Here is a 19,228-nt window from a genome sequence, read left to right on the forward strand (position 1 = left end):
TGCAGTGGTGCATGTAGAACGCATGCGACGAGGTGAACGGATTGATGGCTCCATCAATGGTTCACTCTCCAACGATTTTTACCGAAAATTACGGTGCCTCAGAACGATAACCCGGCCGATGCAGCAGCAACTCCATGAGAGGGGGCGCGACACCGCAGCAACGCCGCCTAAAAAGAGTGGTGCGAAAATAGCAACAATAGTAGATGAGCGGGCGGGTGGAAGGCATACTGGGTTGAGCACCGGAGGGGGAGACGCATCGCGCTGACCGGCGGAGGTGGAGGCTCGTCGAGCGGAACAGCGTAAGGAAGGACTGTCGGGATGAACGACGGTGTGAGTGGAGGAAGGGGAGGAGGGTTGAGATGGAATGGGAACGTAATGTGATGGTATATTAAGAGGAGGTTACGTTGCCTAACCTTAATAATTTAAATTCAAAAATTAATTATTCTAATAAGGTGGAAACTCAGGTGCAGTCGACTTCACGTGAAGTTGATACTTGAGAACCGTTAGATGATTTGACTGATTTGACTAAATTTTCATCTAACGATTCTCAGCTTTTAACTTCATGTGAAGTCGACTGTACCTAAATTTTCACCTTCTAATAAATTAAAAACCTGATTTTAGTAATCAATTTAATTTTCTTTTTTTAAACTGTTGTTTGCGTTGTTCAATATTTACATTATTTATCTACAAATTCTATTATTCCAGTAGCACTACTATTATTATATTATCAATGTATTACTATTAGTTACTTTTTTATAAATTAAAAATAAATGATAATAATCATATTAATAAGAAAAAAATAAAATTTGAGATTAACCAAGATGTTAAGTATGTTATACTAAATTCAAAGTGTCATGAGTTTTTTGGTGACTTTTTTTTTGTGACTAAAGTGTCATGAGTTTAACTCTACTCTTTTTGTTTTAGATTATTATATATATTTAAAAAAGATTGTACACATGCTCTCTTATAAGTCAATTATATATTATCAAAATGACACTACATTTTTCTTTATTTATAAAATATACACTCTTTTCTTTCATAAAATTAAAATAATACACACTTTAACTTTTTTTTTCTTAATTAAAATATCCATATAAATAAATGAGAGTATCATTTAGATATCTCATCGGAGAGAAATGACATTTTCTCTACTATATTATAATATTCCTTGCTTATATCCCAAGTTTAATGATTGATTCTATCTATACACATCAATATGCACCAATAAGCCAGCCAATAGCATCACATACACAATATTTAATTGATAATGGTAGTTTTTTTTTTCTCTTCACATTAAACAAAATGGAGACACATGGATGATGGATGGGGGCAGTTTCCACAAGAGGGCCTTTAATTGCTCCTACAAAGAAGAAGGTTGGATTTATGGTGGGGATATAAGGAATTTCGTTTGAAGAATTGCGCAATATATTGGTATGGTTGGGGAATTAAAGCATATATGTGGACCTTGATTGGGGTAGGCTAACATAGTATATGTTGTATGCCAATGTGGTTAATTATTAAGTTGGGTCCATTCTGTATCATCAAAGTTGAAAGATAGAAGGGTCTTATCTGCTGAGTAGACATAATATATATGGTTTCCACACGTTGTTATATGGCACCCGAATCACCCCATCCCTCAACTTCAACTTCTACGTTTTCAATGTTTATAAACAATGTTTACGATGTTGAGTTTAATTTTGATACAGTACTGATATTATAAAATATTTTATATTCTATTTTTTTGAATGACTATTGAAGTGGTCATTGTGAAAAAATGTACTTTATACTAACAGTGCATCAAAATTAAATTCATATATACATATCAATTAATAAGATGTTTGAAAAAAAGTTATTATTTACACATCACACGCTAAAAAGTAATAACAATTGATATTTAAAGGGCATCATCTGAAAGAGTTGGCTCTTATTGCAATAGCCGAAAGTGATCCACATAACATTAATTGAAATTGAAATTGAATTGAATGGTGTGCAAATGAAGATACAGTGAGAGGATCAGATGTGAAGAACGTCATTTTCTTACACAACTGTCAGAGGCAAGAATTTGATAGTGAGATCAGAATGATCCAAAATAACCCTGGTGGCTCTTTTTTATGAACATGACAAAGAGGTTGATATGGTTGCATAAATAAATAACTGGCACCACCACAACACAAAATGCCTATACTCATGCGTCTGTTTCTTGATTTGTGACGTACTATATATGTATTCTCTACTATATGGTTTCTGGGGTCTACCACTCTCATTCGTATATAAATCTATCACCCACCTTTCTTATCCTCCAATTCTAATTAATTCGCGCACAGTCTCACATATATTATGCCTTAAATGGATGTTCACTAATTACATGCACATATACATATCACTATCATATTTTAATTTGCCATTTATAGCTTCAAGATATGTGGTAGTTAAACGGTTGTTGCTCACATGCTATGCTTTTACATTTCGCACAATATTGGGAATGGAAACTCTTAGTTTTATATTGTAAACGCTTATGAATTTCTAAAAGAATATGCAGTGTATCCATATTAAATATGACTATATAAACGTGCATCGCAAGTTTATGTAAAACCCCTTACATTGATATCCAAAAATAAACATGAGTTAACCTAGAAACAGATTTCTATGCCACTTAGACAACTAGATGGCCAATAGAATATGGCGCCAAGCCTGAAGATAATTACTTAGGAGTAATACAGAAGTAAGGTGATTGAAGCAAATGTCTCGATCTGAGTATTGTATAAAATATAAATCATAAGCACCCTATGTTTTTATTTGGCAATATCATCCACATAAAAAATTATTTTAAAAGAATCTAGCGATAATTACCAGAGACTTAAGAACTCAAACTAATTGCTGCTGATGTTAGTTATATGCATTCTCACTTTGGGAATCCCATCACTATTTTTGTCTCTATCTTGCTGTTGAAATTAAACTTTACACGACTTTACATTAAAATTTATTGGGTAAATATATTTATTTTAAAAAAATTAAAAAGCTTGGAGAATTAGAAAATAATGTAAAATACTAAAATAAATTTTGTCTTGGTTGCAAAATAATCAAACTCAGCTTTTGACTATTGTATTACTATCTATGGTTCATAATCAAAGGGGAATAGCAAATTTTGGCCTTATTTAGTTGCTCTTCAGTTTTTACCAATCCAATGATCTTAGGATTGCTGAGACCTAGCTCAATTAGTAAAATCATATGCCTCTTAATAAAATCTAGAATTGGGAGTTATCTAATCCATCTAATTAAAAAAAAAAATCTTAGGGTTCAGGATATGTGGTGTATATATATATATATAGTTTTGGACAAAAAACAATATAGGCACTTTCCCTTTTTGGTTTTGGGAGCAATCTTTTTCCCTTTTTTTAATCCGGGGTTTTTGAGCAATCTAAAACCGACTAAACAGTAATTGGGCTTCACAAGTACCAGCCCATGTATCAAAGGCCCTTTGAAAAACTTCTAGGAATTATGATGCATGGACACTGACACGGACACACGAATTTTAAAATCTTATAATGTCATATTTTAATTATATCAAGTATTTAAAATATTTTTTATTTTAATAAATAATAATATATACTATATCTAAATTTATTTCAAGAATATATGTTAAGAATAATATTAGACAAACTGACACATAATGGTATTTAGATATGTCAAAGCGTATCCGGAGAAATTTTTTTTGCTTTTTATTAAAACACGGTTGGACATAGCAGACATGCGTGTCCGACGCGTATCGGTGAGTGTCATGTCCGAAATGTGTCCGATACGCGGACACGACAACTCAGCGAAATGTCCGTGCTTCATAGGTAGGAACTCATTCCTTACTCCCTGAAAAAAGTATTGCCACTGGAATTTATTTACAAGGGTGTGTGTGGTTCAAATATTATTTTATTACGCAGATTCCATTTTCATATAAAAATCAAATATACCCAGGAAAAGGTGAAAATTGAAATAATGGTATTTTGATTCTTTAGAATCAAACTTGTTTGGATATTGCTTTTCAAACTTTAAACCAAACATGAAAATATGACATTCACATCTTAAAATTCCTAAGAATTATTTATAATTCTTCCAACTACACACACCCTAAAGCAACAAATCCAGAAATCCACTCTCATTTTCTAAGCAATAATGGAAGGTCAAGTCCATGCATGGAGCAGAAACAGACATGGGAGTTGTTCAAATGATCTTTGGCGGCTAAAGAAAAGAACATGATAACTTATGCAACTGAATAACTGATACAATTGTACAGATATTTTATTGCAGCTCTCAAAGAAAAGACATTGATCAGAGCATGCTAGCATATCAAGCAAATAAGCTATTCACATTTTACATATGAGCAAATCTGCAGACATACCATTAATTGTTTAAATGCAATTCTTCAGCTGATCTCCAGCTCCTTGAAAGAAACAATAAGAAAGAGCGAAATCAGCAACGAAGATCCCAACCAGAGAAATAACTACAGCTGAAGTTGTTGATTCTCCAACACCTTTAGCGCCTCCTAAAGTCGTGACTCCCCATGCGCAGCTCACTATAGATATGATAGAGCCGAAAACCTGAGACTTGATCATTGCACTAATAATATCCCATGGTCTAAGAGCTCGCTGAGCCGAATCCAAAATTATGTTAATGCTCACACCATAAACACTATCAGCAAGGAGGGCACTAGATGCCATCCCTATTGTAAAACACAATAAAGTCAAGAAGGGTAGGGCAACACAAGTGGCTATCACTCTTGGTGTTACAAGATAATCAACAGGGTCTGAACCAAGAACTCTCAATGTATCAGTTTGCTCAGAAACCTGCATTGTTCCTAACTCTGCTGCAAATGCACTTCCAATGCGTCCAGCAACCACAATTGATGTAACCACAGGACTTAGCTCCCTTGAGAAAGCCAGAGCCAAAACTCCACCCACAGATCTATTCAATCCTAACCTAGTGAACTCTCTAACAAATTGAATTGTGAAGGCCATGCCGACAAATGCCGCAGTTAAGAGACATACCCCAACTGATCTTGGACCAACTCTCTCCAATTGTTGAAGAGTATTCCTCCAATGAACCTTTCCCTTTAAAGTCTTCATTATTACCTGTCCTGCCAAGATTAAAACTGACAAGCCCCTCCACAGGTACCTTGGAGGTGACCAATTGCTGAGAAACGTTGGGGACGTGCCACTAGGAGCATGGTTTGTGTTCATTCCATCATCCACAGTAGAAGCAGAAGGGTGGCCATCATTTGTGTTCGGAAGCACATACAATCTGCTTGGTTTTCTATTAATGGGAAAGTTATGCATATGAGGTCCCAAATTTCGTTCAAACTTCCGATCAAGCTGAGAGGGATGCAGTGCATGTAATTTCACCAAACTTGTCTGTGCATTTATTCTTAAGTTTCTGTTATACAATTTTATACCATTTTAGAATCAATCTAACATAATTTGCACAAAGCACTAAGCAGACACTGTTTCAAGCTGCATAAAACCAGGGACCAGGGAATAAGAGTAAGTTCGAACCTGTGAGAGAAACAGAATACAGAACCGTAAGTTGCTGCTTGCATGGTGATATCCTTGAGTTACAAACACCGTTTGAATCTGAGGTTAATCCAATCATACATCAGAGAAACAAATGCAGCCCCAATGATAGTGTGAAAGCTCTAAGATCTGTATCACACAGTTTAAGATCTTGATGAGAACTTATAATAAGATTGAATGGACAATAATAATGCATCAGCAAGATTGTAAATCTGTCTGCCATCAGGAGGATGGATTATAGCAGCTTGAAGATATTTCCTATTTCCAATATGTAGAGAGACTTGAGAGCCGAGATTTAATTAATAAAACATCTTTTCCATCTTAAACAGTGGAGCATAGATTGAACATATGAAGAACAAAACTGGCGCCTATGTAGACTTTAGTTTATTTGCGAGAACCAAACTGGTCAAGTGACAAGTTCAATGGTTCAATGGTCCAACCAAGGTCGAACCATAATTGAACCGGTTTAATCAAATATACAATAAAATCATTAAAAATTCAATATACAATTTCAAATATTCAAATTCAATGTTTTCTAAACTAATGAAATTCAAAGTTTTACCATTTTACATAATAACTTGGTCATATTTATCATTAAAAATTCACAAAATAAAAAATTTCTTATTAACTTCTAAGTTCTAATCAAGTAATTGGCAACAATACTCATCACATCAGCAACAAAAATTTAGAATAAAAAGAATTCAACAATAACTACTAATAATCAAGTATCACTCGGCAACAATGGAAAAAACAAAGTTACACAAGAACTCAAACCATCAGCAACAAAGAATTCAGAATCACAAAAAATTTCAACAAAGACTTCTAGTTGTAGAAGATCAAGCTCAATTGCTTGACAATCAAGATAAGCACTCCAAGATAATCAGAGCAGAATGGTGATGAGCAGAAGAAAGAAGAGAGGAATTCTTGTGATCTAAGAAACAAAGAAATGAATTCAAAGACTTAAAATTGAGAACAGAATTATTGAGAATCAATACACACGAATCATATTAGTTTGAACTAAAAACTGAATCACACTTCCAAATACAAAGTCTGCACTATATATATGGAAGCTATTGACCTGAAACAGAATAACTAACTAATCAAGAATCTAACTACTCTTCTTTCACTCTTTCTTGAACCGAATCTTATTCTATTACATTTGTATCCTCAATACTAATTAAGTATTCAACAAAAACTCAGAATCCAAAAACTTCTCAGCATCCAAAGCCAGAGAATCCAAAAACAGAAAAACTAAGCAAAGAATCCAAAGTAAATTCATAATCACATCAGCAACAATTCCAACTCAGAACACAAAATTATTTCAGAAAATCAGCAACTCAAAATAACAAATTATTTCGGAAAATTTAACAAAACACCATCAACCATCATCCCTCAAAATTTAACAAAATAAGCAAAAATTAACAAAAGAAAAACAGCAACTCAGAATTAATAAAATTAACAAAATAAGCAAACATAAACTGAAGCAGCTGTGCTTACCGGCGGCGAGGAAGGGAAGTGACGGCGAGGGAGGAAGGGAAGTGAGCTCGGACAGAGAGAGAGAGAGAGACAGAGAGAGAGGGAGACGGGGCTCGAAGACAGAGGCTTCACGAGGAGGACAGAGACGACGAGTTCAGGGCCGACAACGACGGCGACGGAGACTGGCTTGACGCGAGGACAGAGACGGCGACGCCAACAGCTCCGAATTGACCTTTCAGCGACGTCGAGGAGAAGCGGATCCAAGAGAAGAGATCCGTGCAGACCTTCGAGAGGCGACGACGGCAACCGCTGGCTGTCACCGCCGGCGGCGATAGTGGTGGCTTTCCGAAGTCTGAGCTTCTGATAGGGTTTGCGTAGGGTTTCGTTTCATCGTTTGAGAGAGAGAGACGAGGGAGAGAAAATGAGGGTGGTTCTGATTTTTTTTTTTTAAATTGAAAACCGAAAATCTTAAAAAACTTTCCTGGTGAAAGCAGTTCATCAATTAACTGTCGATTCCACTAATTTATTTATGAATTTTTAGCCAAGATAATTTTTTGATTCAATCGAATCGGCTAGAGTTTAATACTTTAATTTAAGAATTTAATTTAAAAATAATGTATACAATGGGGTATTGAGTTACAAAATAAACATCTTTGATTAATATGGGTTCACCAAAAATCGAACTCTTAACCTTTCAGATCTAATACTTTAATACTATGTCATAATACCACTTATCCCAAAAGTTTTAGCTGATAATAAAAAATAACACTAATAATTATATCTCTAATATTCCATAAATTTTTATTGTGCACGTTATACACCCATTAACTCTTAATACTTTCCCTAAACAATAATTGTCAACTTATTAAATTTATTAAATTAAAACAAAAAATTTTATAAGTTCCAACGTTTCTTTCCTTCCTTTTCAATGCAATTTCATACGCATAAAATCCAATTTCTAATACTCTTTAATTCTTCGTTAATACTATTAATTATCTGTAACATTTTTTTCATCTTTTTTTTCACTTTTTATTTACTTTTTTTCTACAGATTTTTATTTTTTTTCACTCTGCTTATGAATCTTCCAATTTTTTTTAGCATTAACAATTTTATCAACCTAAATAAAATAATGACACCTCAATTCAACTTTTTACATTTATAAATTCGAAGACAATTTCAACTTTTTCATATAAAATACATAACATTTATCATTTAAACATAACAAAAAATCACATACCTTCCATAACGGATAACAAAAAAATAATTTTTTTGGACTCATTCTATTGCAGATTCAAACACCATTGCATTAAGTACATATAGATACTTGTTGTTATTGTAGTCAAACTTTTTTTTTTCTATCTTTCAACGTAAAAAAGGAGCACTACGATCACTCACGAGATATATTATTTCTTTGTTGAGATTGTGACATTTTGATACTTTAAAGTTTATAAATAGTTATTATGAGAGACGCGAAGAAAGTTTAGAGAGATAATTTTTTTTTAATCTCATAAAACGAAGATCATGAAAGAAGAGAATGAATAATTTCTTATTTATTCTCTGTTGGAAGTTGAGAATGACAGGAAACAAATAAAAAAACGTAATAACTTGTAAATCTTTTTTTAATTCTAATTTAACAAATTCAATAATTTGATAATTATTTTTTGCTGTGTCATCAAAAGGACCACGTCACATGATACACAATGTCATAATGGCAAATAAGGTGTCATCTGGCGGCAATAATTACAGAAAAAATTACTAAGACAACAAAAGAATATAAATGACCAACAAACTTAATATTGTTGTATATCCATAACCCATTAAAAAAATAGTGTATATTTATCTACCATGTAAAAATACTTCATTCAATCCATTAGGTTCTTTTTATCCACTTGAACCAAGCTGGGTTTAATTGGTTTGATAGTTCAATTTTAAAGAATCATATTCAAAACTACAAAACTGATAAAAAAAATTGTTCTTCGTGAGGCAAAAAAAATCTAGCAAAGATAACAATACACAACAGAACCAGTCTCCTCTCGTACCCAAAAAAGGAAAATATATACCTTAGTATGATCAGTAAGTTACTCCTCGTCAGAAGATCAACACCGCCTCACTTATTAGAGTAGTCAAATTACCAATGCCATCAAATTAGCTAGGTCGTCGTTGCTGATCTGCCTCGTCTTAACACGATTTTTCGTTATGTGTAGTCAGTGTATTTTTTACTTTTTTTTTTAGGAGTAAAGATCTAATTTCGGCTTTTCTATAAAGCATTTTCTGTAAAAAAAAAAAAAACATTTCGATTCTTAATTTTTTATTTTAGAATAATCCGATTTTTTTTTGTTAAAAAGCGGTTTTATTTGTAATTTGTGAGTATCATAAATTATTAATAAATTTATTTTAAATTTTTTTTTATCGATGGTGTTTATTTGAAAAAAGACCATTGTTTAAAATGATATCACAGAAAAAAAATAATTGCAGTACGAAATTTTTTTAAAGAAATAAAATAGCATCAAATAAGGAATAAAAAAATAATATTAATGTTAATGATATTTGTATTGGTAATAATAATGATAGAGAAAATAATGACCATGATAAAATATGATTACACAATATAAATAATAGAGATAAAAGTAATAATAATGAGGATGAAAAAAATGATGGTATTATAGTAGTAGTCGTCGTCATAATTTTATGAGAATTTAAAACCCCATAAATTACAGATAAAGTCTCCAAAAAAATATTTTTTGAACAAAGAATATTTTGCGTTCTGTAAAAATAGACAAAAATCTAGTTAAATTTTTACTTTTTTTATTTTTTAGTTGTTTCTTAGGAATACTTTTGTCACTTCATCTTTTTTTAATTTGCGCATTATTATTATTATTATACACCTGATTTTTTAAGGTTTTTTTTAGTTAATACGATAACATGTCCACTTGTTTAATTTTATATTTTTATTCTTAATATATATATAAAATTAGTGTAAAAATAGTATGTTTTGTAACAGTGTAGAAATGGTATGAACTAGTATGTGCTATTAATTATTATTATAAAAAATTCAAAATATTTTATATAATTAAAAATAAAATTTATATTTGACAAAAATATCAAAATATTATTATATTTTATTTAAAAAATTCTATATATTTTATATACTTACTTTTTCTAATATATTATTGCATAATTGATTTATTTTACACCGTTGTATTTATGAAATAATCGTATATTTAACTTATCTAATATATAGTTAAAGTTTAGATCAGAATAAATTTTTAATACCTTCATTCAATATATTTTAAGATTATTTAAATATTTATTATTAATTTTATAATTTCATGAAAAATAAAATAATATAATATTTAATTATTTAAAATTTAATTCAAACATTATACCTGTCAAATAAAATATATAAAAAATTTATTTTATATGTTAAATATATGAGTTTAATTTTAATACACAAATAACGTAAAATATTTTATAGTTATTTTTTTGGATGACCATCTACGCTATTAATGTAAAAAGTAGTTATTTTTGCTAATATAATATTATGTGATTAGATACATGTGTAAAAATGGTTTTATACTGATAGTGCACTAAAATTAAATTCTAAATATATATACTGTTAGAATATAATTAGGATCAATTAGAATTATATAGTATATCTGAATATTTATTATAGTATATTATGTCTTTATTATTACGATTCTCTTAATACCTATGAATACCATTTTATATTGTATAATTTCATACACTTAGTCACTCAATAATATACAAATATTTTCTCCGATTTAGTCTGTTATTTCTAATATGATATATTTAAATTTATTACGTGATAATATACAAGAAATTGTAATTTATCTCTAATTTTTGAACTATACTAAAGTAGTTATGAATTTTATATATAAAAAATGTTATTTATACATAAAAATTAGCTATTATATATTTGTATATAAATATATATATATATTGATTAAATTATTGTAATATATATTTTATATTTTAATATATATTTTGTATTAGTGACTGATTTTAATGTATAAATAACATAATTGTTTATATATATACGGTGCTAATAAAAATTTGAAACTAAAAAAAAATCTGGTAAAAGTTGTATCTCGGATCCCCATTCCTTTCTTGACCAACATAGCTACCCTTCTCTTTTCCTTTCCTTCGTATTTCTCACATCTCTAGTTGTTAAGCAATCGATCATTTTTGTGAGTTACTTTCTTCTTTTACGGAAGCTAAGAAACTAATAATTTATTTGAAGCAATAAATGTATCTGCAACTCATCAATACTACTACTAATCCCTATGTAAATTTACTTTCCAGAATTGTTTAGAAGAATACGACTAATCGACCAATGAATAATATGAAATAAATTACATAAGGACAAAATGGAATGATCTGACAGAAGAATATGCTTTACACGTTACTAGAATTGGCTTTAGAAGAAGAAGATGCTTAGCTAAAGCACAAAGTTTTCGAAATTCCAAAACCAGAGATCAAGCAATTCCTTCTTTTATTGATTATTGAACTTTATCAAAAGGAAGACTCTATAATAAGACTGAACCACAGCAGAAGCAGCAGCATAACATTGTTTATTTTGGCTTCTGAAATCTCAATTCTCCATCATCTTCCAACACGATGCGTTCTAGCAGTACCTTGGCTTTAGCACAGTTGTTTGGCTTCCTTGCCCTCATCCTCTTGCTTGTTTGGTTGCTGCATTACCGCGGCGGAATCGAGTATGATTCTGAAGATCCTGATCGCGTCTTCAACGTAACACTACTCTCTTGGTTTTTATTAAGATTTTGAAAAGGTTAATAATCACATTCCATTTCATGCTTAACTCAACGTAACTCTGCCCTGCAGGTTCACCCTTTTCTGATGTACTTTGGGTTCATTTTCCTTGTTGGCCAAGGTATCTAATTAACTCTCTTTCTTTCTCATCATCTCCCTTTTGTTCTTGTGTTGTATATCTTGATTAATTGGCTGATTTTGGTAACTAAATGTGAGCAGCGATAATGACACACCACATGGTAACAATAGAATGGACAACACGAAAGACGATTCATGCAATGCTTCATTTGATTGCTATAGTACTTGGAATTGTTGGTATATGTGCAGTGTTCAAGTACCATGATATGGTCAACTTGGTTGATGTATACAGCCTGCACTCATGGATTGGCCTTGGTACCTTCTGCTTGTTCGGCTTGCAGTGGCTTGGTGGACTAATGTTCATGTTCGGAGCTCGAGAATCAAGAGTTTCAATGTCTCCATGGCACATAGCTGGCGGTAGAGCACTGTTGTACATGGCAATATGTGCTGCAATGACGGGTTTCATGAATAGGTATGCAATGTTGAAACTATTACCGCACCAGAGAGAGACTCATTTGATCAACTTCACCGCCCTTGCAATTCTCTTGTTTGGTGTCTTTGTCGATATCTCAGTTGGTTTGGCTCATTATGGCCATTGACATTTATTTCCATTTTCTCTTAATTTCTTTCTTCGGATATACCCGAAATGGCTTGTATCATTTGTTTTTATTTCGACTATTGATTGAGGTTACTTTCTTGCACTTTAAGAATCAAGGTTGTACTCTCTATTTGCTCCCACAAAAATATTATTTATAAATCAACATCAATTACTAAAATTAACTAATTTATATTTATGTATGAGTAATATATATACGGTTTAACTCATTTTTAATAAAAATTTTGTATTCTAATATATATTTTATATTAAAAAATATTAACAAATCAGTAAAATTTATTATTTTTGGCTAAAAATTAGCTATCAATATTTAAAAGCGTGAGTTAAAAATATGTTGTTATATGTTGTTAGATTACTAGATTAAAAAAATTAAATTGATATTTGATAACTAAAAGTAATAACAGAAAATAATAAATTTTAATAGCACTCTAGTATTTTTTTTTTATATTAGTAGCTAATTTTGTTATGCACCTAACATAATTGTTGCTCTGATACTATTCACGAATGTTAAAATTATTTGTGCATTAAAAAATAAACGATCATTATATACTTGTGTATATTAATATTTATAAATATTAATTAATATATTTTTTAGTTAAATAATAATATATTAGAAGAACCAAATTGTCATAATAGAATAGTTAAATTTGTTTAAAAAAATTTATAATATGTTAAATACGTATTTCTATATAAAATGACTGATGAAAGAGTGATTTAAATTTTTTTACAAAAGAAAATTCTCTAAAAAAAAAAACTGTAAATGGATAAGAGAAAATATGAAAAAATAATTTTGTGTGTGAACAATATGAATAATAAATTTTTAAAAAAATTAAAAATTAAAAAACAAAATTCTAATTAATTATTTAATTTTAGAATTTAAAATTTTAAAAATTAGGTTTAGTAATTACGCACATTCATATTACGTAGGATTACATCCAATTTCACCATAAACAGATCATATAGCAGTTAAGTATAAATTATCAAGTAGGTAATCTTACATAATGCAAATTCAAACAAAACAGACAAATACATATGATGTATAATTGCCCTATGGTTGATGAGTCTCATCTGTCGATTATGTAGTCAAACTCGACATGTCCGGTAGCTAACCTTAGACAGTCCCTCCGTGCGCGCATTCTCAAGAGTCAATGCATAACTTTTACAATCAATCATCAAATTCATCTCATTGGGAGAATTTTCAGGGAGTTAAAGTGCCTGACCACATCTTGCGACATAGGGTCAACAGAGTATCGAGTCTCAACCTGGAGCAAGTGGTGGCTAGCCACTGCATCTACCTAGGAAAACTCGTATCTCAGATAAAAAGAAGTGCTCAAGCTAAAATAATCATTCATATTCAATTGTTCATTATCATATTAGCCATCATTCATCATATATTCAGGGTTTCAGCACTTCTCAAACATAAATCACCACTTCACAATATTTCTTCGCCACCAAGTCAACACCCTTTCAAGGTTCACCCTTCTCCGTACGAGTAGAAACTAAATTTGGAACTAAAAGAGGTAACTATAGAGATTTGGAAGTTAGAAAATGGTTTAAAATCACAAAAATCTACTTTTCTCCAAAAACAGAGTACCGCGTACGCATGCTACGTCTCCCGTACGTGGGGTGTCATTTGCCAAACTCGCGTACGCGACCATTGTTCGCGTACCCGAAAACCCCTTGGACAGGGGGCAGGTCTCGCGTCGCGTGGAACTTGCCCGTGTATGCGAGCCTAAAAAACTCCCCTCTTGCGTACGCATGCACACACCCGCGTACGCGAGACGTCTTGATAGGGCCAAACGTCCGCGTATGCGAGTCCTCCAAAAAGGTTAAAAAGCTGCTAAGTTCCGCAGATTTTACTTTCACACACCAAACTTCAAACGCGCATAACTCTTTCGTTAAAAATCATTTTTAGTTCGTTTTTCGAATGACGTAAATTTCATGGACCTAATTTCTTTTAAAACAAGTTTAGAAAAATTTGAAAGTCTGAAAGCTGAGTTATGACCCACCAAAATTCGGTCAATTTTTATTTTTGCAAAAGAATTGCCAAACCTCTATTTTACTAAACTTCTTTCTCAAAATCAATCGTTTCAACCAATCACTCAATTACATTCAATTTCCTTTCACATAATCCAACAATCCAAACAATATAACTCATGATCATCATAATACATTATCATCATCAAATATCAGCATCAACAATCAACAATATTATCATTCATTAACTCATTCTCAACATAGTTCCATATTTCTATCAAGGTTACTAAACTTTAACATACTTACACATTCCAATCTATCCTATGGTTGTCTAGCCTACGTTTTCACAAAACATTATATATTATATACAAGAAATCAAAATCATACCTTGACCATTTTTCCCTAAACCAAAAACACCTCAATTTCACCGTTCCTCAAGTGTTCACAGCCCCAATGCCTCACCAAACATAATTCCAGCCACCAAGATCCAAAATCAAGCTCCCAACATCATCAATGAACTCCAAATCAATATAATTCAATCTATTTCCATAACATATCACTATAATCAATATCAAAGCTTACTAACTGACAATTCATATGGGGTTTGAGGGTTCTCACCTTATTCATGCATCAATTGAACAAGACCACTAATTTCCTTAAGTTAATTTGATCCTAAATCACCAAAAGAACCACAAACCTCCTTACCCAATAGTTCAATTTTCGAAATTGGGGAGAAAGAGAGACTGAGGGTGAATTTGCGATATTCTTACCAAATTGGTTAGTGGGCTTTGTATAGCTCGACGCGGTGGTCGCGTGGCTGCAAATGATGCGGCGATCGAAATTTCGGATTAAAAATTATGTAAATTTGTAATTGAAGCAAGGGTTTTGAGGTTTTCTCCTTGTTCTTTCCCCTTTTCAACGTGATTCAATGTGATTGAGGGGAAAAATGAGCTGAAGCTCATGAGTGTTAGTGAGTTGGGTTGGGTCTTGGACTCAATGTGGATCCAGTTCAATCGGTTTGGCCTGTTAGTTTGGTTGCCAAAATTCGTATTTTTAATATTTCTACCTCTTTGGATTAATAAAATTTAATTTTCTAATTCTTTTGATTAATAATTAATTTATTGACTAATTATTTATTAATTATACGGGGTTTACACTGAGTGCAAGTGTCTTCGCCATCTAACCACTGCTTCGATGACTGGCCATGACGCCTTGTCCACGTATGTTGGTCTCATAGAGGATATTTCTGTTAAGACTCTCCATGAGTTGAGCAACAAGGACAGACCCTTTGAGTTCCTGGTTGAGATGAGGAAGCTCGCATTCAAGGTTTTCACCACCATCTTTTTTTGGCTTTCATGATCATGATCACGTTGACCTTGGCATAGCGGACAACTTGTACACAATCTTAAATCTAGGAATAAAGTTCATGGCCATCAGTCTTCCTGGCTTTGCATTTCATAGGGCACTCAAGGCCTCTCTCTCTAAATCCCCTTTGTCGTTGCACCCCTTCCGCCAGCCGTCCGACGCCACCGGCAGTCACAGCCGCACCCATGCCTTCTCCTCACGTGTCTATTGATGGATGTTCAGTTTAATAAGTTGACGGATAGTTATTGTAAATCTTACAAGGATGGTTAATTTTAAGTATATATAATTAACAAATGTTGGATGTTCATTTCATTAGATAGTTAGATAGTTATTTTAATAACTACCTGGATAGTTATTTGTTAGATTTGGATTTATCGTAAATTTTTCAGATACCACGAGATTGGTGTTCGACGGATGAGAAGGTGGCAGACGATTTGGAGAGAAGAGGGTGTTTAAGTGAAATGCTTTAGTAAATTAGGATTTATGATGGTTAATTATTTAAAATAACTGTGTGGATTTTTTTTATTTAAGTAATTTGAAGAATGTTTGTTATTTTTTTTTCTTGTATTAGGCCAAATTTATAGCTTATTATTTATATTATTTAGATTCCTCTTGCCTTCCTAGTGTAATTGTAAAATAAAATTCACGATTAAATTTGTTATTTGAATTATATGTGACTTTTTTTCATTGTACACCATTATACGTGACTTTTTTCTGGTATTCCCATTATACGTGACTTTTACTCCCTTATAGTTAGATTGTTATTTTTTGGGGATAAACTAACGGGCCTAAGTCTAAAAATGAAAACTAACTTATGGGAGCATATTCCATTTGAAATTAATTTGGTGTAGAAATTAAATTGGGTTAATCTAGTGGTTAGTTCATTAATTTGTTTAAATAAGTGTCAGAAATTTAAATTTCACTTTATACGTACAGTAATTTATTGTCCAATAATAAACTCTTAAATAAAGCTCTAATTCATAACCGATTAATTCTTTAGTCTATCAAACTAAAATATACTATAAACAAAAAAAAATAGCGGTGGATATTTAGCTATCCAACAAGAATTATCTTCTTTTAACGTATGCTGGAATTTTAGAGGCCAGGGCCTCTTCTTAAATTCTACAATGTCTCTTAGGAGAGTATCATGAATCTGGGACTCTTGTTGACTTTTTGTGATCTCCTTAACTTCCAAGGAATGCACTTATATCACCATTCTCCTCATGCCTAGCTCCTACGCCACTCTGAGGCCATAAAAAATGCCTCAAAGCTCCCCCTTTTTTCCATTACCTTTTTATATTTTGTGGGCCTAAGGGTATGGCCTAACAAAGGAGCCCTGAGGGCAATTCTGAAGGAAAAAACCCACACCAAACACGGCCCAAGCATGATCGTTACAATTCACACGTAACGTTTAGCCGAATCAAAATCTTCCTCAAAGAGGTTCACCAAAAAAAAAAAAAAAAAAAAAACTGTTAGTACCACTTTATGTGTCTCTGCAGTACTCGAGGGATTATTTATTGGACTTCCGGCCTGATGGATACGCTGGTGCAAACCAAAAAATAAATAATAGTTAAATTCGTCTAATGAACTAAATCATATGGATTTTTTTTTTTTTAATTTCTAATTGGGCTTATAATATATTCTTTTCTTTTGTTGGTGGAACTGCCCCTGCCCCACTTCTGATTCCATTACCTAGAAAGTGGTCCCCACCGGTTATTTTTACATGAAAGCAAACTCACTCGCATTCTGCGGTAAGTCTCAACTCACCAACCTCTAGATTTCATATATATCTAATTAATTACTAAAATTAATTATTAATATAAAATATATATTAAAATATAAATATATATTAAAAATAAATGAAATCACATTTATATTTATATATAAATAATATTTTTAATTTTGGATTGTTCACATACGATACTGTTACATTATTTGGATTTGGATGCATACTCTCACTTCCTGATTTCTCAACACACCTGTAGCAGTATCCCTTCCTTGCTTACTTTTTCCTTCGTTCATATTCTGATTCTATTTGTAGCTCCAATCACTATAAGCAATGCTAGCTGCTTGTCACGGTAAATTTTTAGAAGGTTAGATTTAACAGTGTTTGTATAGTTTTCTGGAGTATTTGAGAATACTCTAGATGGTTCCGAAACATTCTAGAATGTTCTAGAAGGTCCCGGAATATCCTAGAAGGTTCTAGAAGACTTTAGAAGATCATGGAATATTCTAGAAGAGTGTGGATTGATATAAAAGTATGAAGAGTTGTATGGAACAATCTAGAAGTATTTAGAAAGTAGTGGTAGGATAGATATTTATAAAGAAGGTTCTAGATGATTAATCTAGACCATTGATTAGATTTAATCCTAACCATCCATTGAGAATGTGGATGGCTATAAATAGGAGATGAGAGTTAGTGTAAGGTGGGTGTGAATCATTTGTAACCACACTTGAGCAATAAAGTGTTCTTCCACCAAAGCTTCATTTCTCTTGTGTTCTCTTGTATTCTTAGCTTTCTTGCTAAGTATTGAGGGTTAGGCTGACTTGGTCTTAGCTCAAGAGGTTGAGTAAGTCCGAGTGCCGGCACGGTAGCGTTGGAGTGTGTCCAAGGCCGTGACAATTTGGTATCAGAGCAAGGTTCGAGAGGGAGCACAAGTGGTTTGTGGGAATGGCTTCTAATGTCACCATGGAGCATGTTGAGTTTCAAAGGGGAAGGGATGCTATTCCTTCTCAATGGGGAGGCAAGAAGATCCGTTCTTCAGGTGAGCCTAGAGGTAAGGACTCTAACTTCCTAGAAGAGAGAGTTTCTGTGTTGGAGAATGTTCTATCCTCTATGGATGAGCGTTTCCAAAGGATAGAACATGATAAGGAGACCCTCGAGGCTCACGTGTTAGGAGAACTAGATGCTTTCAAAGAAAGCATGCTCCAAATTGAAGAGAAGCTTGAGAACTCCTTAAAGCTATTTGAGGAAGTTCGAATTTGGTTCGAGGAGGCGAAATCTCGACCAACCATTATAAAGGAGACAACAAAGATTGATCTTCCCAAGTCAAAGGAGTTCAAGGGCGTAAGGGACGCTCGCGAGGTGGAGAACTTCCTATGGCAAATGGAGAGGTACTTCGAAGGCCAAGGGGTGGTCGAAGAAGCAATAAAGGTACGCACTGCAGCTCTCTACCTTTCTGATAATGCTACTTTGTGGTGGAGGAGAAAGTGCGTAGATATGGAAAAGGGTACTTGCAACATAGCCACATGGGAAGATTTCAAAAGGGAATTGAAAAGACAATTCTTCCCTGAGAATGTGGTTTATGAAGCAAGGAAGAAGTTGAGGGAGTTGAAGCACAAGAGTACGATTAGCGACTACGTAAAG

The 19,228-nt window shown here is 32.6% G+C and overlaps 2 protein-coding genes across 2 annotated transcripts; one reads left to right on the forward strand and one right to left on the reverse strand.

Annotated features, from left to right (window-relative positions):
- Nucleotides 1-4,222: 4,222 nt before the first annotated feature.
- LOC112792499 (protein TRIGALACTOSYLDIACYLGLYCEROL 1, chloroplastic) lies at nucleotides 4,223-7,757 on the reverse strand. The gene is made up of 3 exons (XM_025835764.3): nucleotides 7,056-7,757; nucleotides 5,541-5,687; nucleotides 4,223-5,421 (listed from the first exon to the last, which is right to left on the reverse strand). The coding sequence occupies exons 2-3, from the start codon at nucleotides 5,582-5,584 to the stop codon at nucleotides 4,401-4,403; spliced, it is 1,065 nt and encodes a 354-aa protein (XP_025691549.1). The 5' UTR covers nucleotides 5,585-5,687; nucleotides 7,056-7,757; the 3' UTR covers nucleotides 4,223-4,400.
- Nucleotides 7,758-11,586: 3,829 nt separating this feature from the next.
- On the forward strand, nucleotides 11,587-12,679 carry LOC112792500 (probable transmembrane ascorbate ferrireductase 3). Its single transcript, XM_025835765.3, has 3 exons — nucleotides 11,587-11,804; nucleotides 11,898-11,946; nucleotides 12,045-12,679. The coding sequence occupies exons 1-3, from the start codon at nucleotides 11,673-11,675 to the stop codon at nucleotides 12,500-12,502; spliced, it is 639 nt and encodes a 212-aa protein (XP_025691550.1). The 5' UTR covers nucleotides 11,587-11,672; the 3' UTR covers nucleotides 12,503-12,679.
- The last annotated feature ends 6,549 nt before the right edge of the window (nucleotides 12,680-19,228 follow it).

This window comes from Arachis hypogaea, chromosome 13, assembly GCF_003086295.3.
Source record: "Arachis hypogaea cultivar Tifrunner chromosome 13, arahy.Tifrunner.gnm2.J5K5, whole genome shotgun sequence".
Classification (NCBI taxonomy): domain Eukaryota; kingdom Viridiplantae; phylum Streptophyta; class Magnoliopsida; order Fabales; family Fabaceae; genus Arachis; species Arachis hypogaea.